Source organism: Pollicipes pollicipes, unplaced genomic scaffold (genome assembly GCF_011947565.3).
Source record: "Pollicipes pollicipes isolate AB1234 unplaced genomic scaffold, Ppol_2.1 Scaffold_4740;HRSCAF=5597_pilon_pilon_pilon, whole genome shotgun sequence".
NCBI classification, from domain to species: Eukaryota; Metazoa; Arthropoda; class Thecostraca; order Pollicipedomorpha; family Pollicipedidae; genus Pollicipes; species Pollicipes pollicipes.
This window is the reverse complement of record NW_023596545.1, coordinates 41,091,647-41,113,366: the sequence shown is the minus strand read 5'-3', so window position 1 is coordinate 41,113,366 and position 21,720 is coordinate 41,091,647. Positions and strand designations below refer to the sequence as shown.

The 21,720-nt window shown below is 53.3% G+C and overlaps 2 protein-coding genes across 2 annotated transcripts in view; one reads left to right on the top strand and one right to left on the bottom strand.

Annotated features, from left to right (window-relative positions):
• Window positions 1-6,733: 6,733 nt before the first annotated feature.
• LOC119098796 (uncharacterized) lies at window positions 6,734-8,865 on the top strand. The gene is made up of 4 exons (XM_037221837.1): window positions 6,734-6,956; window positions 7,294-7,449; window positions 7,974-8,139; window positions 8,518-8,865. The coding sequence occupies exons 1-4, from the start codon at window positions 6,738-6,740 to the stop codon at window positions 8,724-8,726; spliced, it is 750 nt and encodes a 249-aa protein (XP_037077732.1). The 5' UTR covers window positions 6,734-6,737; the 3' UTR covers window positions 8,727-8,865.
• Window positions 8,866-13,853: 4,988 nt separating this feature from the next.
• LOC119098633 (protein O-glucosyltransferase 2) overlaps window positions 13,854-21,720 on the bottom strand; it is a 53,998-nt gene continuing 46,131 nt past the window's right edge. The window contains exon 10 of the transcript XR_005094275.1: window positions 13,854-14,344. The gene's annotated coding sequence lies outside the window, so the exon portion shown is untranslated. The remainder of the gene's footprint in view (window positions 14,345-21,720) is intronic.

The following is a 21,720-nucleotide window of genomic DNA, read 5'->3' as shown; positions in this document are numbered from 1 at the left end:
AGGGGTTGCTAGTCCCCTACACCGGCTGAAGCCGGTGCCCCTGCGGAGAGTCTTCATCAAAGCGATTCTTGTGTTAAACGAAATATGATCTTTCTTTCTAACGTTGTCGTTCTATGATATAAAGCTCTCCTCTCAGGGCCATTCCACAGCAGTTTGACCGGAGGATAACACGACAGCCCGTTCAAAATTTCCAACAACGCCCCCTCGGTCTTTTTTGGTTACATGACGTCATCGTACAGGCAGCGACCTTCACTATTTTCGCGTAATCATCGGCATTAACAACGTAGCCCTTGTACCTCTTAATATGCTTACATGCAACGGAACTAAAACAAAATTCATGCAATTTTTTGGCATCAGCGGATGCACAAGACATTTTTGAGCACTTCTAACGATTTCCTTTAGCTCTTCATGCAACACAATGGCAGTGTGCAATGCCAAATCTGTTTTCTCTCGCGCTTGTCAAACGGTCAGGTCGCTGAGCCTAAGGTGCAGAGAGAATTGTGCGAAGCCTACGCCAAGTTGCGATGTGTGTGTCAGCATGCTCATAAACCATAAAGTTAATACTTCAACAGATGCTCCACGTAAGCGCACGCTGTAATCATTTGTGGATGCAGACCATTACTTAGTCTTAGGTTTGGCTTAACTGGCATGGTACGTTGTACATTTTCGCAATTTCGGCTTCCAATAGCTCATGTACATTGTTGTCGCCGTCCATACCCGGTAAATCGGGAACTTGTTCACCCCTGCGGATTTCGCCGTTTACAACCAGCTACGTCACCGATGGTTTGTCCATGTCGGCTGATATAGAGGCGAAACAGGAACAAAAGACAGAAGGTTCAAATCTTTGGCTGCTTATTCTGCACCGCTGGTTTCATGCGACTAAACCGCCTCACTCTCAATGTTCTACACTACTCATTCGTCACGGATTGCTTTAAATGTTCATCGAATTGCGTTCACTGATGTACGTGCAACTTAGACGTGTTTCCCCAGGGTATATTATGATTGTAGCTGAGCGTTCACCTCAGTGCTTTGGCCTCTTGCACCGTTTATCTAAGCGCTGCTGCGTTTTGTAGGTTTAATCAGCTGTTACACGCATGAAGAGTGTGCCAACAAATGCCAATGAAGCGGTGAGGTTTAACTGCGCAAATTACAAAAAAAACAAGCCGCATAATTATTCGAAGAAGGATAGTGTGTGCGTATACGGGTGATAGATGACCTATGAGTGAAACGCACACATCCGTGCCTTTCCGTGTAGCGCTCCGTAAAGCATTTAATGATGTGTGTGTGTGCACTAGCGTTCAATATGGTCGGTGCACGTGCGAAACATGTTCTGTAACAGCAGGACTTAATCCTGCTCTACACCCCACGGATTTGTATACTCCCTCAGATGTTTAACGGTTGCATGGCTATTTCCCGCGAAAGGTCGCGAAAAAGGACGATGCATAACTAAGGCTCAAATCCTCAGTGTGGTGACACTTGTTGAGAAATTTAGATTTGCATTTGTTTTGTATCAGACATACAGGGTGAAGCGATGAGCTTGTTTTAGACGTGTGTGTAAAATTGTCGGCATTGTTCACTTTTCCTCGCAAAGGTACGCTGCGGCTGTTAAGTTGTCATGGTTATTACTGATAACAGAGATCATTTCTCTGGAGAAACCAATGGCCATTTGAAAACATTTCGCGAATAGTTGTATATGGGGAAGTCGCTTGAGTGTTTTGCTGTTAACAACACTGGACCGTGTCTTGTACGGTGAGATAACATTTTTGGAAAAATCGGTGGCCAGTTGACAAACGTTTCTCGCACAACAACAGCTAACTTCCTTTGTCATTTCTTGAGCCGTCGCGCTTTCATTACTCTCCCTGCAAACGCAGGCGATTCGTTCACGAGCGCGGTGCCGTTGTCAAGCTGGCACATAAACACGACGTGTGTTTATGATTTCAGCCAATTTCTCCTCTACAAAGTATTGCCCACAAATGCCACCGTTATCATAATAGCGCATAAGCACGCACAGACGAGTGGCAGCGGTTGGGGAGACATGCTCGTCTAGCCTATGGAGTATTTCCGTAGAAAAATGCATAAAATATTTGCAGCACAACGGACAGAATTGTATCCAGCCGCAGACGTTTTAACAGGTTTTTGTTCCAAGGTGGCTGGTGATCTGGGCTATCGCTGCAGCGGCTTAGCTCGATCCTGCCGTTGACCGAAGCGTGTGTTCGCAGATTCCGTAACTCTGATATACCTACTCGCGGAGGGGACTTGATCAATATTTGAAATGGCAGGTGACGGTAGTTTTTCCTGCGCTCTTCACGAGTTTTCATCAATATCTACAGAGCCTTTTAGAGGAAATTTCTTCGCCAGATAATTGTCGGTTATTTTGCGCTAACTCTTGCTTGTTCCTTTGTACTTAACTGGTCAAATGGCTTTGCACACGTCTTCACCTTGGCACAGAAAATCCGCATATTTGTAGGAGTTTAACAAGTTAACAAGTCTTGTTTGTGATGATGGCAAATGACTTACATCACACTCATCATAATATCGCTACGACGCGCATGCACTTTCTTTGTTCCTTTCCTGCTACCACAACTAACTTTTTCGACAAAATTTCCAATGTCTTCCAACTACTCTTATTGAGCATTTCCTGGCAGCTGTTGCTGAGAGGGGCAAAACCGCAGGGGTTCATTTTTCTAACTTCCAAGGACACATTTTCCTTCTCGTCAAAGTTTTTTGAAATACTTTTTTGAAAAAAAATGGTACCAATTTAGACTTTGCTCCATTATCACCAGATTTACTCGGAGCCAGCGTCGCATCAGATTTGTGCTGTGTCGAATTGCATGTGCCCGGTCCCAGATATTCTGGGCCAGCCCACAGGACGACTTTGTTCGAGCTGAATGTCAGATTGGACGAACTAATGTCATTTCAGACCAGTTGCTTTTTTCTCTTTATATTGAACTCCCACTCCACTTAAAATGATGGCTATTGATGTAATGTGATGACTCGAAGTACCCCACGTTGCCATCTACGCTACTCATCAAGGCCGACAGAAACGTCGTCGATGGGGTGCCGGTATTGTAGTGGCTAACGCGTCTGCGTTGCCCACTGCACGTCTGGGAAACCAGGGGTACGGGGTTCGATTCCAGCGGTGCCCGCCTTTCATGCCATGGTAAGAGGCAGGCGACGCCATATAGCTTCACCAGCTGGGCGCGTCATAAAGCCCCAGTGAAATGACATGACATGAAACGTCGTCGATGAGCACACATGCGTCATTCAGACCTTGTTCTGAAATCCCGGAAGAATGTCTAAATGACAGGTCCCGAGATCGAACTGAGTGATTTCGAGGCCGCGGTCACAAGGAACGACGGAGTGAGCCTATCTGCCCGGCCACCCCATGCAGAACAATTGGGTTGTGGCGTGCCACCGCACGTGATCCGACAATATTCCAATTTGATTTCCGTACGATCTAGAAGGGACTTGATCAGTGTGTGTTTGGTCTGAACGGCAATAAATTGGTTTTCAACTACATATTATCTTAATGGAAATCTAAGGCACTGTGCATTTTCGGAAATTAAGATCAAAGTTCGAACTAGGTCTCCGCAAATTGTTTTCACGGGAGCAAGTTGACAAACAGGACTGATAACGTCATCGCGTCATTTTATTTGCTCTTGGTACCTTATTGGTAACCTGTGCGACTGTAGCACTTGCAGAATCGTGTTAAGATCGTATAATCATCCCTTACACAAATCTTCGTCAAAGGTGAAGGGATGTCGTACTGCAATGCACTAATTCCCGATCGATTTGTCATGGACAACCCTGAAGGCAAACTCCTACTTTTCAAGCGTCAGCAGCTTTTCAATCACCACTGAAACAAGCATCAAGCCATTTGGAGGGCATTTACGTCTCGTGTGAGCGGTGAGCAGCAACGCCAGCTTCTGGAGAGGTGTGGGATGAGTTGCGCTCCCATAGCCATGACGCCGGGACGCCCGGGGGCGTGGCCTGCATTGTCGGCGGTGGCGGAGCTGAGCGCCAGCATTGCCGACGGTGGTGGAGCTGAGGATCAGCATTGTCGACGGCGGTGGAGCTGAGGGCCAGCATTGCCGACGGTGGCGGAGATGAGAGCCAGCATTGCCGACGGTGGTGGAGCTGAGGACAGCATTGCAGACAGTGGCGGAGCTGAGGGCAGCATTGCCGACGGTGGTGGAGCTGAGGGTCAGCATTGCCGACGGTGGTGGAGCTGAGGACAGCATTGCCAGCGGTCGCAGAGCTGAGGGCAGCACTGTCGACGGTGGCGGATCTGAGGGCCAGCATTGTCGACGTAGGCGGAGCTGAGGGCAGCATTGCCGACGGTCGAGCTGAGGGCAGCACTGTCACGGTGGCGGAGCTGAGGCCAGCACGGTCGACGGTCGGAGCTGAGGGCAGCATTGCCGACGGTCGCGGAGCTGAGGGCAGCATGTCGACGGTGGCGGAGCTGAGGGCCAGCATTGTCGACGGTGGCGGAGCTGAGGGCAGCATTGCCGACGGTGGCGGAGCTGAGGCCAGCATTGTCGACGGTGGCGAGCTGAGGGCAGCATTGCCGGTGGCGGAGCTGAGGGCCAGCATTGTCGACGGTGGCGGCGGAGCTGAGAGTTGGCATTGCCGACGGCGGCGGAGTTTAGGGCCAGCACAACGACAGGATCCCGTATATGCAGTAGTAGGTGTACATTTGCTACGTGCGCGACACAGGTGTATGTCCGGATCCAACATTTCTGTGGAATTGTGACGGTGATCCCTGCCTAGCCAGCCTAACATTTTCATAATGTATACCAATCACTGTTTGATATCTTCGTTGAACCAGTTCATCTCGGTACATGAAACACCTACTCATTTCCGATTAAGTTTCTCCACCCCAACTTGAACGAGTTGCAGTCGTGTCGCTGAAATGGGTCGCCGTTCGGTGACTCGGCAGCGAATAATTATGACAGTCATGCCGTCACTGCCGCATCGATCCATTTAAAATGAGAACAGGTACCCAACTAAACGGCGTGGTCCGTGGTAGGTGATTGTTACCAGGTACATGATTGTTTGTACTTCCCATATTCCCGCTTCCCCTTCCAGCGCAAGTCACGGCAGGGCGCTATCTAGTGCACCCAAGAGGCACGCCTACTCCACACCGGTACTGACTTAACTCGTCCATGTGATTGCTTTATCCAATTTGAGCGTAACTAACGAGCGAGAACGTCAGGCGAGTGGAGTTAATCTCACAAGCAGCTTTAAATCTTCCCAGGCTGGTGTGGGCCTTAGCAGTTTGTTTAACTGTACGGATGTTTGGATCATTGACCTAAGAAATGCATTCTCACGCATTGTTACCCAAATACTCCGTCCAGAAATGACGGTACGGCAATTCAGATAACACGTCGATTATATTGCGCCTGTGACAGCGACATGATCTGTCTTTTGACACCAACATGGCCAGTAATCCATACACATAAGAATGCATGCCCGTAGCGCCCTCAGCTGCAGTGTCAGCCAATCACCAGCCGCTGCGATACATTCCGCCGTTACACAAGCGCAGTCGTTAAGATTCACCACAATATCGCGCGAATGCGGAGAGCTTGGTTGATGCTTGTCTGGAGTGGTGTAGCGTGCGTGTGGAACAGGGTCCGCACATGTGACATATTTCCCGAGCTTGGCCGTTTTTAAGATCAGACTGGCTGAAGACAGAAAGATGCACGTCATGGCAACGGCGCCTTTAAGCGGGCTTTTATTTTTGGGGTACGTTGCACGTGTATGTGCCGTGCACTTCTACATACGTCACTGATGTGGGACGTAAACCATGCTATGAACGTTTCGGAAGTGTCTGATTGATTGGTTACTTAAGTGATATAAGTGGTAAGTGGTAGGTGACCCAAAATGCGGCCATTCACAGCAATAGAGCGGAGAAGGCAGCATGTCCGTAACCTGTGTCAAATCAAACGCAAGTTCTGAGAGACTTCTGTGAGCAAAGAGCTGCCAGTTGTATGAAATTTGTGATTTGCAAAATACACTATATGCATATTTTCCTGACATCGAAGCACAAATTTCTAAATTACCACAACCCGAAGCCAACCATGAAACCGAATGTCCGCAAGCATTCGATTATGGTTATAAGCACAACCAATCTAGCTGAACCCATGCTGACGGTCCAATTTCAGTTCAAGAAAGCAATTCAGCTTCATGAATGATGCTATCGTTTTATGCGGTAATTTGCAGTTTGTACATCTCGTAAGGTTATCCGAACAAACGTCACATCCTTTCTTTGCGGAGTATCCCGGGCAAGACGTAGCAAACTGTAATGGGGTAAAGAACAATGACGACAGCAATGGAGTAAAGAACAATGACCGTCTGTGGCAAACTTTCTTTCTTCTCTAAAAATATTTCCTTAGACGGTAAAGTTCCTCCAAACGGAGCGCTCGGTCAAAGATTTTCCTTCCGCCCGAGGCCTCTGCCCGGGAGGGCCCAAATGCCAGCCCGGTAGCTTTCCATCGGCGCAGCAGATGGCAAGGGGATCGGTGGAGTACGCCGCCAGCGCGGCGGCAAATGTGGCGCGCGGCCCCGCCCGCTACCACCCAGACCCATCCGTACTCGTGGCCCTCTGCGTCTGCGTTACCAGGCGCCGTTGACGGCCAGCCGACCTCTAACAGACAGCAGCCCCCCAGCGCCGGGGCGAAGGGCGCGCCGGCGGCTGTATATAAGGTCCGCGGGCGAGGCGGGCGTCACTCATCATCATGAAGCTTCTGGCCGTGCTGTGCGCGTGCGCGCTGGTCGCCGCCGGCGAGGAAGGCGGAGAGGGCAAGGCACCCTCCACGGCCAAGCTGGCTATCGGCCTAGGCTACCTGTACCGCCGTTTCCTGACCATGACGCAGCCAGAGCAGATCAAGCTGCAGGACGCGCTGGACGTCAGGTGGAGGCGCGACATGATGGGGAGCATCCCCATCCGTTCGGCGGTGAGCAGCTGGGGTCGGTGACGACGTCCCTCCGGTGTGACGTGGCAGGCGCCCGGCTGGGCTGAGCGGGGAGGGGGGGGGGGGGGTAGCTGGATGATGTCGTACTAGCGTCGGCGTGCCAGTTGCAGTGCTGGCTTTCCAGAGCGGGAATAAGGCACCGGAAGTTTCGGAACTTTAAAATTCCCAAATGCTTACTTTCACCACGTTCTTCATGTTTTCTTTTACCTGTCTAACAGTGCACTGCGCCCGTGTGAGTTTGGACCCGTGTCGTTTCTGGATCAAGCGTACCGCTCTTTCACCCACTGACCGGAGCACACCTTGCCCCACCCTCCCTCAGTGGAAAGCGACCTTCGACGGCACCGACAGGAACACCTTCTCTCAAATCTACAGCATCATCTCACCTGAGGTGAAGGGCTTCAACGGCATCGGAATGTGGGTCCAGAACACCGTCTCCGACGTCATGGTCACCTGGCACCATGGGGCGGCCCTCAAGGTAAGACAGACGACAGGGTCAGACGGAGAAGCCTGCGCTTTCCCCACAGACATTGCCGACGCCGGTGCACGGAAACAAATGCTCGAACCAGAGAGGTGGAAATCTCGCATATTTATGGGGAGCGCTTCAGCATTTTAAGTGAACTCTTAATCCGCAACACGCATGGCGCCTCTATTCACATCTGGGGTCATGGTGAGCCCGCAAACACAAAAGTAGGAATAGTCTCAGATATAAGTAGGAAGGGTCTCTGGTGTAAGTATGAATAGTCTCTGATATCAGCAAGAATTGACAGCTCTTTCAGTGGTGAATGCGTTTGATGGTCCCAGAAACGAGACCTGTTTTCATTAAATCTTCATCGAAGGAGTGATTGGAACACTTGTGCTCACGAGCCTAAATAGCCCCTGTAGTAAGGGCAATATGGTGGAAATAACTCAAAGCCTATATTATTTGCTTATACTGCTTAATTAGCGCAGTGCCGCTGTCGTTGCTTCGCGACTTAACCTGATCACGCCATCGCGTTCCAGATCCACATGTTAACGGATGGAGGAGCCCACAAGGAGGCCGTGCTCGGCAATCCTCTGGACTACGACGGCGCTAAGTTCGCCGTTGTCATCCCCAAGTCCACCTTCTGCACGGTCGAGTCTACCTCGGATAAGACCTTCGCCTTCCTCTCCTACATCGCCATCCCAGGTAAGTGGTTTTTTTCGCACTGGAGATAGAAATCCATGCCTTGTGGGTTAAACCACAGTTTGTGCATGACTTTAGGTCCCAGTACAAGTTAAGGCCGACATTGCCTTGTTGAATTTGACGTGCGTGACATTAAGACAAAATTGCACACGGAACATGCACCACAATTAATGAATATTGTTCTCTTTTGCTATTTAAGTCATCTGTAAATGACTGCATCTATACGCGGTGCCGTTCGAGCAATTTGAAAAAGAAACGTGCAACTAAAATGGCTAGACCATTAAGCTATTGAAACATTCCTTACCCAAATTTGTTACTGCACATATTTATTAGTGGACAGGCTACGCGTAGACCACAGCTGTCAATTTCTCTTCATTGCAGGTTGGACGATGGAGGGACACAATGAGTTTTCGCTCAAGGACATGGAGGCCAAGTTCCCTGATCACTCGGAACTCTTCAAGGCTCTGGCCACGCCGGGCATCAGCAAGAGTGGCCACCACGACCGCCATGATGATCATGATGATCACGATGATCATGATGACGACCATCATCACGGCCATCACGGTCACCGCAGCCACCGCCGTCGCTAGTCTTTCACAATTTGATGGTATGCTGCATACAAGCATATCTTCGGTTTCGAGGTGGACCTCAGCAGCAAAGTGACCCGTCACGATCGCCACTCACCAGTGACACACTCACCTATCACGTCAATAAACTCGGAGTGCAGGAGCCAACAACTCTCTGCACGGAATGTGGCGGCTCGAGCCGAGTCGAACGCGTGACCTGCGATTGTGTAGCCCGCTGAGCGAAACCGCCGAACCGTCCAGCCATTGAAGGTATAAATCAGGCGACGAATGAGGTATCTGCTGGCATTGTCAACGGACGCACCAGCTCCAGACGTCCGTGTCGCAGTTTTCCCTCGCGGGCCGACACGAGGGGTGTCTCGCGGGCCGACACGCAGTTTTCCCTCGCCGCACCACAGGGCTGCGACCGTCGGGGCCTCAGTGTCCTGGGCTGCTTGCCGTTGCAGGACCGGCCGTGGTCGCTGCGCAGAGCCTCGCGCCCTGCTGTCTTGATCCGGAAGCCAGCACATGTCAACGACTGAGACAGGACTGAGGCGCGCCACGAGAAAACCCCTTGCGTGTCTGATAGTAAGTTACATGGAACGTTTCACATACTACCGCGGATTTCATAGTTTCGCTACACAGCCAAAGAAATACCAATGCTTATTAATAGCAGTGAAAGGGCCTTAGAGATCTGAATGCCGCTGGTAGAGGGGAAAGGCATGTTAAGAAATTCCTTTCTTTCTTCCCGCTCAAAGCACAGCCGAAGATGTCATAGCTGCTCCGCCATACAGAGCCAAAAAGGCCGTCATCGGGTCACTGCTCTTCCCTGCACTCGTTGCGATCGCCATTCGGTGTCGATCCTCGGTGACCGCACGTAATTGTTTCCCTACCGTCCACCGTTCCGGCCCAGCGTGGGTCAACAGCGGTCTGCGGGTACCCAGCCACTCCAGCCACTCCAGCTGGAGTGATCAGGTCATCAGGCCACTCCGGGAGCGGCAGCCGCCACTGGACGTGTTGTCGTCTGCTGCAGACAGTCCGTCCGATTCAGGTTCGGGTTCAGATGTGTATTCGTCAAGGATTCCCTGTCCGGTTCAGGTTCGGGTTCAGATGTGTATTCGCCAGGGGCCCACAACCATGCTGGTTTTATCTGACATCAGTAAAAATAAAACGTTGAGGATGAAGACGTGGTCACCCCCTAACGAAGCACAGACTGCATACACCGACTTTACAGTGGCGTCTTGGTAGTTTCATGATCGCACGTTTCAAACCTCCAATGAATAATGGTGGATGCGGATCAACGTTGGTACGCCTCAGTTTAGTGACTCTTCGGAAGCACAGTCGGTGCCCGTCCGTTTCAGTTTCAGTTCAGGCTCGAGGTGCCTATCCGAGAGGGACGGGGGAGGGCACAGCAGGCAGTGGCCTGTCTTTCCACAGACGTGCGATGCCCGGAGGTGGTGTGTTATTCACTTGAGCAATATGTATGACGTGATTCGTTTCACTAGTTGTCGCATGCGATATTGAATGCTGAAGAAACTGCGACAGATTTAAGTGGCATACAATCCCGCTTTGGAACACTATGTGTGATGTTTCTATAATTCCAAGTATTCCATTGAGTCCACGCAAGGAACGCACAGGCCATCTTGTTCTCGGACGAGCGACAGTGCTAATTCGCCACCCGAGAAGTTTGGATGGGTTCTGGGGTGAGAAGCAATGCAATAGCAAACTATTTTTGATGGACAAGCTGATGTCTTTAACTAATTTAATGTTTTGTCCAGAAAAAAAACATACAGGTGTGTCTGTGTACGTGATTCCAAGTATTGATATCGAAGCTGGCATGACCTTGTATAAAGCAAAATACCACAGTCTGTATAAACACACTGTGGTGAGAGCCTACATAACAGCCGTAATTACCAAGCCATTGTATTGTCCACCGTGCGGCAGAATCTTGGTTAGCGGTCCCTGGCATTGTTTGTTGTCCTGAACGTAGTGTCTAACCACGGACATCAGGTTTAATGTCAGATTTGGCCATTGGTTATAAGCTATGTTTCCGTTGCATGGTGTCAAAATATCGTCTAAGCTTCAGGCTATCGACGTTAGCCGTACATTTACGTTCGAAGCACAAGGAGGGAAAGCCATTGCAAACACGCGCGGCGCCTCGCCAGTCAACCTCGCCTATGGGGGTTTGACGACGCATTCAACAGCTCACGTCATTGAGCGTCGAAATCCCCGCGCTGCTCCCCGCGGTGGACCCTGAAACCCTTGGCCCGGAGCCAGGCTTGAACTTCCATCTTACACTTGTGATGCGACCGCTCCCCCGACCGGGCTAAGCCTTTCAACGCGCAACAATTGGGAGCTGCGACAGAGGGGCCCAGAATGCAACAAGCAACGCTCCTAATGCAAAGAGGAATTATTCGTTTTCAACTCATTAACACTGCTTTAAATGTAGCAGTCAGGGGCGTATTCCTTGGTGCTGGTCAATTTTGTATCCGACAATATCCCGTGGGTGAATCTGTTTCCGAAGTCAACACGTACCGTCATGCCTTTGAAGCCGGCCAGGCCCAATGCACCCGCGGGGAATAACTCGCCTTGAATATATTCCCTGCACGAAGGCATCCTTATTCCAGGGAGGGGGGGGGGGCGGACGACATCCAACTCAGATCATCGGGCCGGGCCCACCGGACCAGCCGGCTGACAGCGACGGCGGAGGGGCAACGACACCAGAGGCTCACCTCACCACCAAAGGCTCGCCTCACCGGCGGAGAATCGGCAGTCAGGCACCAGAGTCTTACGTCGCCAGTGGAGGGAGCGGTAGTCCGACACCAGAGTCTCACCTCACCGGAGGAGGGAGCGGTAGTCCGGCACCAGAGTCTCACCCCACCGGAGGAGGGAGCAGCAGTCCGGCAGCAGAGTCTCACCTCACCAGTGGAGGGAGCGGTAGTCAGGTACCAGAGTCTCACCTCACCAGTGGGGGGTGCGTTCAGGCCCAGAGTCTTACCTCACCAGTGAGGGAGCGGTAGTCCGGCACCAGAGTCTCACCCCCCGAAGAGGGAGCGCGGTCCGGCAGCAGAGTTTCACCACCTCACCGAGGAGGGAGCGGTAGTCAGGCACCAGAGTCTCACCTCACCGAAGGAGGGAGCAGCAGTCCGGCACCAGAGTCTCACTCGCCAATGGAGGGAGCAGCAGTCCGGCACCAGAGTCTCACCTCACCGGCGAAGGAGCGGTCCACGATGGATCCGCATGTAATAAGTGCACAAAATAACATAATTATCTCTGCACTACGGAAATCTCGTCAGAGACAGGCTTGCGATTATCTGATTATGTGCTGTTGGAATATCAGTCCACTGGGACGCCGCGATGAGGCACGAGCGCACATAAGACTGGTCTCCCTGGGGAATAGTATTTGGTAAGTATTTGGCAGCGCAACCCATAAGAGCCGCCGCTTCTCGTTCTGACCATTCCCGAGTTGAACGCCAGAGCCTCGCCGATAGACTCATTTCCGAGAGACTTATACATGAACTTTTAGTGCAACAAAACGAGAAGGAAAAGAGAGTGCTCGGCTATAAAAAGAATGTGTGTAACACTGAGTGGCGCATTAGTAATCAATACCTTCGACAGGCGACACCGCTGCTCTCCATCACGGGAATGCTCGTACTTAACAACGCATAGCAAAATACAACCGTCATAACTGGCGAAACAGCCAAAATTTCGCTCTTTCAAACGTCAACAACTTTCCAAGCACCATGAGAACGATCATTTTGCGCTCCGGTGGTAATGGCTGCACCCACATCAGCAATCAGCTGATGCTGAGGGTGGGGGGGAGGAGATTCCTAGCCTGCGGTGGAGTGGCATGGAGTGGGAGGCTCCCCCACCGCTCTCATGCAGCCCAGGACGCCTCTCCCCCCCCCCCCCCCCCCCCGGTGCGCTCTTCGCCGCCGGTGATGGCGAAGCAGTGGCCTTTCAGCACGCGGAGGACACGGACGCCATTTGGACAGAAGGAGACCAACATGGCGCGAGGCTGTGACCGACAGCTCCATGGATCCGCCGTGGGCTCCGGCGGGGCACGGGCTGACCTGGGCGGCAGTCGGTGGCGGCAGTGACGTTACAAGACCCAGGTCTCACGTAGGAGCCCTGAAGATAACGGCCGATAAATCATGGCTTTGAAGCTATTATGCCCACAATGATGGACATTCAGCATACGGGGAGGTACTGGTTAAACGATTAGCAAGCAAACATTGGTTATATTGTTGGGGGTTTCACATATAACCGATGTTTTCTAAATATCGTGGTTTACCCGGTACCTCATTGCATGTTGAAGGTCAGTAAATGCCAGCATATGAATTTTAAACCTACGCAAGCAACAGCGAAGGAAACAGCGCCGAAACGCAGGGAGCTTACGGATTGCCTTGCTCGCATCAGGCGGAAAAATCATCCACATCAGCATTACCACATCAGGTTTACGGTTTGATATACCGCAGGGTTCAAGGCCGCATGAGGCGTCGACGTCAGCCTCTTGACCTTGACATTCCCATGCTTTTTCTCGTTGAAACATTCGCCTCAACCAGCGTGACCCCATCGAGCAGCCGTCCGAGCATCCGCGTCCACATGAACACCCTACAACTCACAATTAGATTACTCCGCGTCCATTAGTGCTCGCGCCAGGACAGAGACGCATAATGCTTCAGGCGCCCTGGGGGTCCACACGGTCCGAAGGACGCCCCGCAGGCCCCGTAACAACCGCCGGCGGCTTCCTGGAGCCTCACGTGCCGTCGTCGGCACCCTGGCAGCGTGGCTGAGCGCGGCGGGCCGGCGACGTCGGTCGGAGCGGTGTCGGTCGCGCGAGACGGCCACATTAGACCCGGTCGGCGAGCGGCCGCGGGGCGGACACGACCGCGGCGGGCCCGGAGGCGTCGAGCGGGGCCGACGCTGAGCTCAACGCCGCCCTAACGATCTCTCTGTCCAGGAGGCTCGGGAACTGGAGGTGGGCTGGGAGCGATGGACACTACGGACTGTGCTGGCTATTGTCCTCGTCTGGTGTGTACACTGGCACACCAGGCAGGAGCAATAGTCGAACAATGATCCCCTCTGCAGCAACGATGCCTCGTCTCAATCAGTCGGCAAAATGGCGCGCGTTTTCAGGCTCATACGAAGTCGTTCGGATTTTACTGTGTGTTACGAGCACACGTGGTTTACATGCTAACAAATACAAAAATATCAACGGAGTGTCACAAAACGGAGTGATGATCATGTGGAGATTCACGACATACGAATTCAACGGAACAACCGCGATGCACATATCTTCGACAACATTCGCTATCAGACAGACATACGCTACCAGCCGGCTTCCAGACCATTAGCGGCAGGCCCGCGGCATGTCGGTTGGTCCGCTGCCCGCCTCCGAATCAAGACCACTGCCAAGCCGTCACCGCCCTGCACACGTCATCTCAGCTGCGCAACGGCAGACTCTGCAGGCCCCTCTCATCAATACACGAGCGCACATACAGCAGGCAAGACATGACCGTGGGCTGGACTTGGACCTCAGCACCTGCAGCTGTCAAGGCTCCGCCTCGGCGGTACGCGGTCCGCACTGAGGGGGTGCCAGGAGCCGGCTGACGGCGCTGACAGCGCCCGCCGAACACGGCTACCTCGACCGACGCGGTCCGGCTCTGTTCGAGGGGCCCGCCTTCGTCCGAGCGGCACTGGTCGGCGTAGCCCCCGGCAGTACCTCACTCCCAGCGGATGTGGCGCCTGGAGCGCCCGACCGGCACCGGTCGGCGTAGCCCCCGGTGGTGCCTCACTCCCAGTGGATGTGGCGCCTGGAACCCCCGACCGGCACCGGTCGGCGTAGCCCCCGGCAGTGCCTCACTCCCAGTGGATGTGCTGCCTGGAGCGCCCGAGCGGCACCGGTCGGCGTAGCCCCCGGCGGTGCCTCACTCCCAGCGGGTGTGGCGCCTGGAGCGCCCGAGCGGCACCGGTCGGCGTAGCCCCCGGCGGTGCCTCACTCCCAGCGGGTGTGGCGCCTGCAGCCGGGGCCGGGCGCGGCGGGGAGCTAACCCCGCTGCCGCCCGCGGTCTTCCTCGGGTCAGTTCAGGGCGACTGATGCCAGCCGTCAGCCGGGCAGGCGACCTCGACCATCTTAATGTTACGTCAGGTCAGGTCGGTTCAGCCCCGCCGCCCACGGATGGCCGGTCGCCTGCGGCCGGCGCGGCTGCCGCGTCTGACCGGTTCACAGCTCGCGTCCGGCCCGCTCACAGCTCGCGTCCGATCCGCTTACTGCTCGCGTTCGGCCCGCTCACAGCTCGCGTCCGACCCGCTTACTGCTCGCGTTCGGCCCGCTCACAGCTCGCGTCCAGCCCGCTCACAGCTCGCGTCCGGCCCGCTCACAGCTCATCCCTGTGCCGCGCGCGGTGACACTGGCAGTCGCCGAAGCGCCGGTTGTGGTCCGGCGGATCCACCCGCTCCATCTGATCCCGCACCTTCACCGGCCTCTGCAGCCGCCAGCTCCACTCCTGCGGCACGGCACGGGTCGTCACGACAGCAGAATGGGGGAGGGGAGGGGGAGCCGTGACCTTACCACACGCTGGGACGTCCCGCACGACAAGCTCGGTTCCATAATGATGGGACGATCCATGACGGCTCAGTGCAAAGCCGGCTGCGATAGATAGCACACCGCGATGACCCGGAAGGTGAAAACTAACGAACAATTACAAACACATAGTGAGAAATGCACAGCTGGTGCAGCCGGGCCCGCTTTCAGGGCCTGCGCAGCTTGGAGGGGTTTTCACGTTAACATGGGTTTTAGGGCGGCTTCAACCGCGCTTTGCCAAGAGGTGTGCTCCCAAGCTGTCTGTCTCGTGTCTGCACGGCAGGACATGGTCACAAGGTAAGATACGGTCACTTTCAATCGCTCAGAAAGATGGGTTAGGCTCCAACGCGGTTCTTGCTGATTAATAACGCCAGTGTAAAGGAATTCAAAATATTCCTAGCACGATGATACGTAATTGAGCTAGTCGTAACTTAATATTCGCGGGTGGCAAATGACCATGCCGAGGAACGCGCGCGGCGGGCCGACTTTGCTAATTAACGGGGCCATACATCCTAAACTTATGTTCAAAACACATACAAATTACACACTGCACTCAGAACTGAACAAGGAGCACGCCTGTTTAGGACTCGTGCCGCCATAAGGCATGGTATCGTAGGCATGAGATATATATCTGAAAACGTGCGATTCCTTGAAAATTCAAGATAAGACTTGCCGTAATTGGGCTAATTATTGCTCTAACGGCATAAAACTCCAACCAATCGCGATATCTCGTTACGAACTACTGGTGCTTTATGCCAGGCTCTATCTGTATTAGTTTGGAAATGTCAGGAGGTCGCATCAACCCCTTCCCCCTTCTCAGTCGGTGGTATGAAACACGGTGAATCAAGGGGAGGGTTATTTCATGTCAAAATATTGGTGTCGTGATTGCAAGCCTGTCTTTCAAACGCCACACTTCGGCATGTCTCAACCTCGTGGGTGAAGCGGCCCCCGTGTAGAGAATGTCCAATAAAATGACAAAAAAATCAAATGAATTTTCGCAAAGATTACTGTCCCCCCCCCCTCATACCGTCTCCACACCCCCTCCCTATGGCAACGTCCGGCGCAGGGTCAGCGTGCCAAACAGCATCCACGAGTCGTGGGCGTTGTTTACGCGATCCCTCACCCACCCACGCGCTGTCACGCCTCTGTAAACAGGCCTGCGTGACGCGGCCCGGCCGCCACCTCCAGCAGGATCCTGCCGGGCCGCCGGCACCGGAGCCAGAGCCTCATCACCGCGACACCGCCGCGTTCAGAGTCAGAGGTAGCTCCAACGTCACGTGCATTATCTTTGTCTTACATCTATTTGTTTTAAAGTGAAGTTGAAGGCGATGCTTCAGTCGAGCGTTGAGCGGTATTTGAAAATGGTTTCCGATGCGCACTGTTGAGGGCCACAAAGTTACACCTTCATTTGTTATCAGCGTGCCAGTAAAACGGCCACGTCATGGGACCTCCCGTTCATTTGGCTGAGCCAATTACACCTAGCCAATCAAAAATTTCTGTACTTAGAAAATGTCCGTGGTGGAGGGTGGAAAGCACATTTCAAACTAGAAATGTTTAATCGACGAAGGACTATAATAATACTATGAGGATTCCGAGCGCCTACCGCACTTGTCGCATCTCGAAAAGTAGCGTGCACTTCCATGGCACTCAAGTCATCAGATTAATAAAGTAGTTGTTCGCCTGCGCGCGCCACGCCGACCGCTGTTGATGACAGCCAGCCACATCCTGTCAGAATATCTCCCGACAAAGTCTCATACTAACGTCAAATCTGAACAAAAATGCACCCTAAAAATGATACTGGTACATATGGTTGACCCCATACACTTCCATACCCAGTCCCACCTGACGTCCATCGTCGCCCACTGGCGGAGGTGTTTATTAACTCCCGCCGGCGTCGATGGCGGCGGCACCTTTTAGCTTTATTGGGGGCATATTCCGGATCACGCAGCGGACCACGGTGAAATTAGGGCCACAAGTTTGAAAGTATTTTCCAACAGATCTGGCCTAGGCTTCTTTCGTGTCAGACCGCTGAGATCAAAATATTTCTGACATATCTGGCTTAAGTTTCTATCGCGTCAGACCACTGAGATGAGACCGCGTTCTTAGAAGCCTGTGCGACGCACGTATCGAGAGCATCAGTCGCGCCGGAAATGTTGGGCACCGCACGCACGGTGCTGTCTTCTCTCATGTTGCTGACGGCGTGGCAAGTCATATTTCGAGCGCTAGTAGTGACCTTGTCCCTGCAAAGATCAACTTAACGTCAAGGTTACATTAGGTCAAATACTCAAGTTAACACAAAATTTACCCCGAACAGCTACTTCACGAACCGAAATGGCCGCTAACTGTGATTTAACAAGCGGCTGGGTGGCCGGTTGACTTCGCTCCGGTAGGAGAGGCAAGGGGGTGAATTCGACCCTAAGATCTCAACAATAAGAAAGCTAAATGTACCAAATTCCTGGGGTCGATTAGACCGTACGTGAACTCACTTCCGTAAAAATTTGAAGTACCTAGGTCATGACCTTCGGGTCAAATACAGTACTTTACAATACAATACTTCGGGTCAAACGAGGCCCAACTCCACATTTGTGTCCGAAACGACCCCAGACTTACTTATGCAGCCACCATGAACCCAGATATTTGTTCTAATTTAAAGAGCACTGGTGTTCATTTTGTAAGTGACTTTGTTTGACCTTAAGAGGGTTATGATGATCCAAAATCCGACGAGATTGTTATGTCAGTGACCTGCTCTTACCTGGAAAAGTCAGTGTAACATGTCTGCTGCGCCTTCGTTGTCAATAAATTTGAACTGAACACCAGAAACAGTCCCATACAGCAAGCTCTAGGTTAAAAAAGCAAGTTGATTTAGACCTCAGTTTCGACGTTCGCACCTCACCTTTGGTGATTGGAATTTCTCATGATTAGAAATGCAGTTGCTGCATTACCTAGAAAATTATCTCAGAGACATACGGCTTCGTTTGATGGCTTCGTACGTTTTCGTCTGAAAATAGCTTTGCTGAAAGCTACGACCTGGCTTAAACCTTCAAAAGGTCAGCGACCGTACAAAAAGATCCGCTAGTCAATTGCCTACAGTTATGCAATGTTCGGCGGGGTACACCGCGCCGCTCGGAAACTATGCCGTAAAAAACTTCGGGATTAAACTGACCGCCACCCCAGCGCGTGTTAAATGTCATTCAAGATTCTTGGTTGGATTGGATTCTTGATTGTTGCGCTTTAAATCGGCCGTTGTGATGTTCGCTCATCTTTTACAGTAGGGTTTCTTTTGCTTCCGGTGCACCTAAATATAAAACCAACCAAATGTCATCTATATTCAAGGTCATCCAAGATCAAGGTGGGCGCGTATGCTTGAACCTGAGACGACTTTACTAAGGTAGACATGGAAGCAACAGAGACGAGTGTTTTACCCTCATTTGACACAACCTCATGGGCAAACAAGATTGGGCCAAAAGTTTTAAACTTGTTTATTTTAAAATGAACGAATATTTTGGTTATAAAAGACAGCTGTTTACACGGAAGGGTCATAAGCAAGACGATTGCAAGCTTTCAAACTTACTTTACGCCTAACCGCTACTGACCAAAAACCCTGAAATCAAAATACCTTTACGCGCCTTATTAGGTATACTCGCTTTACAAGATGTACATCCCAGTGTCAAAATTTCGGAACATTATTACAACGAAAAGCTAAAGGTCTGGGTAAAGCTGAAAATACATACGTACGTCAACCATTATCAGTACGCTCGATTCGTATAAGTACGTGAACAATGTCAAACCAAAAGGGCGCAGTGAAAGCTGTATAGTATACAAGAGATGAGCCTACGGTCTTCAATCCTTGCGTTGGTACATCGATCCCCCAATACAATGAACATCTCCCTTCTAAAAGTCCAAGCGCAAACGTCGTAATCCCCCCCCTCGATTTGTGGTTAAATCTACGCTTAAATACGGCTCAAACGGTACCGCATAACACAACATAAAAAACACGACATCGCGCCAACGAGAAGTCGAACACGCCCGTTAAACTAACGACCATTTTGAAACCGAATTGGCCAGCCGCCCGCCGGGAAGGAGTGTGTCAAGGGCACGCCGAAGAGTGGTTCTCGTGACATGTCGGTCACCCCGCCACCCAGCAGCCAACCCTCACCTGACCTTCACGTGCCGCCACGGTCAGGCGCCGCGGCAGCCGGTCTCACGTCTGTTCGGGCGGCAGGCGGGGTGGCTGCCACACCGCCGTGCGGGAATCAGCCGTCGGTTTCGCAGATGGCCGAGATCAATTTAGCCGGCGCCGCTGGATTCCCTCCCAGGAATTACCCCAATCGTAACGGGGGAAATGTCATCCATTTTCACGGCTCACGAGGATCGATGAGGCGGAAGGGAAGTGGCCCTTTTCGGGCTGCTGAGCTACAGGAAGACCAACGGTGACGGGTAATCTACGACGACGGCTGATAAGAAGCACCATACGTTCGTGCTCGACTTACCAAAAGACGAATCATCGGTTGGCGATGAAGACGCCCATCCCATCTCTACCACCCGTTGCAGACCCGGCCTTCGCCCTGCCGACTAAAAGCGTTGCCACACTGGCGGAAACAGGGAAAGCCGCGATGCGCTCGACGACGCTGACTCCCCGGCGCCGGGCCGGTCTCATCCCTCCCGCCTCGGTGGCCGTCGCCGCGTCGTGCTCTCACCTTGAACAGCACGGCGTGGTAGCAGTACACGTCGAGCGGCATCAGGCTGTCCTGGGCGAACCGGCGGCCCGCCTGCGCCATCGCCCGCGCCTCGGCATCGTGCGCCTGCGCCCACTCCAGCCTGCGACGTCAGTTCAGTTCAGGTCAGGTCATGTCAGATCAGGTCAGGTTAGGTCAGAACAAATCGGGTCGGATCAGGCCGGGTGACGTCGGGTCATGTCACGGTAGCACGGCTCGGCGCGTTTCCCGACACACCGCTCGAGCTGAGAGTCGCCCGCGCACGGGCGCCGCCTCCCCGGCCGCCGAGGAGCCGGTCGGCCAGTCGGGGCTTCAGCTTCCCGCTGCGGCTGCTCCGTCACGCGCCGGACAGGTCCCGGTGATCAGTTTCAATCCCGCGGCTCCCGGAGCCGAAATAGCCGGCCGCCGCACTCGACCCTCCAGCCGAGGATGAAATCTGACATGCTGACTGATGGCGGCGCGGCGCCGACGGCCGACGCCGCCGACGGGATTTTAAATTGAGAATTACTGCTCCTGGCCGGATGAGAGGGCTTGCGGTCCCGGACCCGGGTGCCGATGTCGGACTCGGAGAAGTCCCAGCGTCCCGGGGTTTTCCGGGAGCGCGTTCCGTAGGCGTGCCGCGTCCCGGCCGTACAACTTACTCCAGCTGCACCCGGGCCGAGGGTCAAACTTGGTTAGCTCTAGGGCGCCCGTGTCAGACTCTAAAGGCAAGGGTCGCCAGGGCAGTGCTGCGGGGTACCCGTGTCCCAGGCCCTTTTGAGATGGAAGGCTCTGGGTCCCAGTGACATATACTGCGGCCTCTGGCATGATCGTCCCAGGCTCGGGCTTCAGAGCGGTGGATTTGGTCGTCGCCGCGTGTCTAATTCCCCGCAGAATAGCCACATCGGTTTCTCGGCACCATCACCATCCCCTCCCCTGCACCATCGCCATAAATGAGCAATGGTGCAGGGGAGGGAGGAAGGTAAATGATTGCCTTGAGTAGGAGGTGCTCGCCTTACTTGGGAATCTTGCTTTTGACCGCTGAAGTGTTGCAGTTGTCATTAATATGTCCGATTACCTGGGTCCGTGGTGGAACTCAATCACCTTATGAACGCTGCCATCGGGGAGGATGAGCAATGTAGCTGAAACCAGACGGCGAGGACCAAGACCATCAGTTTGGCCACCCTGGTTCAGCAGGCATTACATCACGACAGAGAGCACGCATCAGTATACATACACCGTGGACTCGAAATGGCAGAGCCGGCGAGGATCATTCTGCAAAATTGAGCACTACACCTACAGCGTCCCATGGGAAAAGACAAGGTAACAATCACATCCCATCTCCTCAGAGAATCCACCGTCACCGCGCGGACCTCATCAAAACTTGGACGGAGGCCAAGTGAGGCACAGAATTGGCCAGGGCGGCGGCTTGCCGACTGCTCTGCCGGCGCTGGCTGAGACGACTTTCCCGCCTCTAACGAGAGGCCGTTCCGAGAATGGACCGCCAGCCGGCCAGCCGCCGCTGCTACGGCAAATATTAAAAACGTCCGGCGAACGAGAGGCCGGCCCTGACTGGTGATGGGTCCGCTGACGGGACTCCTTCCGTTCAGTGGCGTTCGGTCAGGACTGGCGGCTATTTCAGGTCCGTCTGGCCGCTCGACGGACAGCGCCGCCGCTCTCCGCAGTCGCCGGCCCGCGGCCGTCGCACGCACAAAAACCAGCCGCGGCCCCGATTCGAACT

What these genes read in the sequence shown, in the direction of transcription:
- LOC119098796 (XM_037221837.1), top strand. Translation starts at nt 6,738, where the DNA reads ATGAAGCTTCTGGCCGTGCTGTGCGCGTGCGCGCTGGTCGCCGCCGGC. An exon ending in ACCATGGGGCGGCCCTCAAG is followed by an intron (nt 7,450 to 7,973) that starts GTAAGACAGACG and finishes ATCGCGTTCCAG; the next exon opens with ATCCACATGTTAACGGATGG. An exon ending in CTCCTACATCGCCATCCCAG is followed by an intron (nt 8,140 to 8,517) that starts GTAAGTGGTTTT and finishes TCTTCATTGCAG; the next exon opens with GTTGGACGATGGAGGGACAC.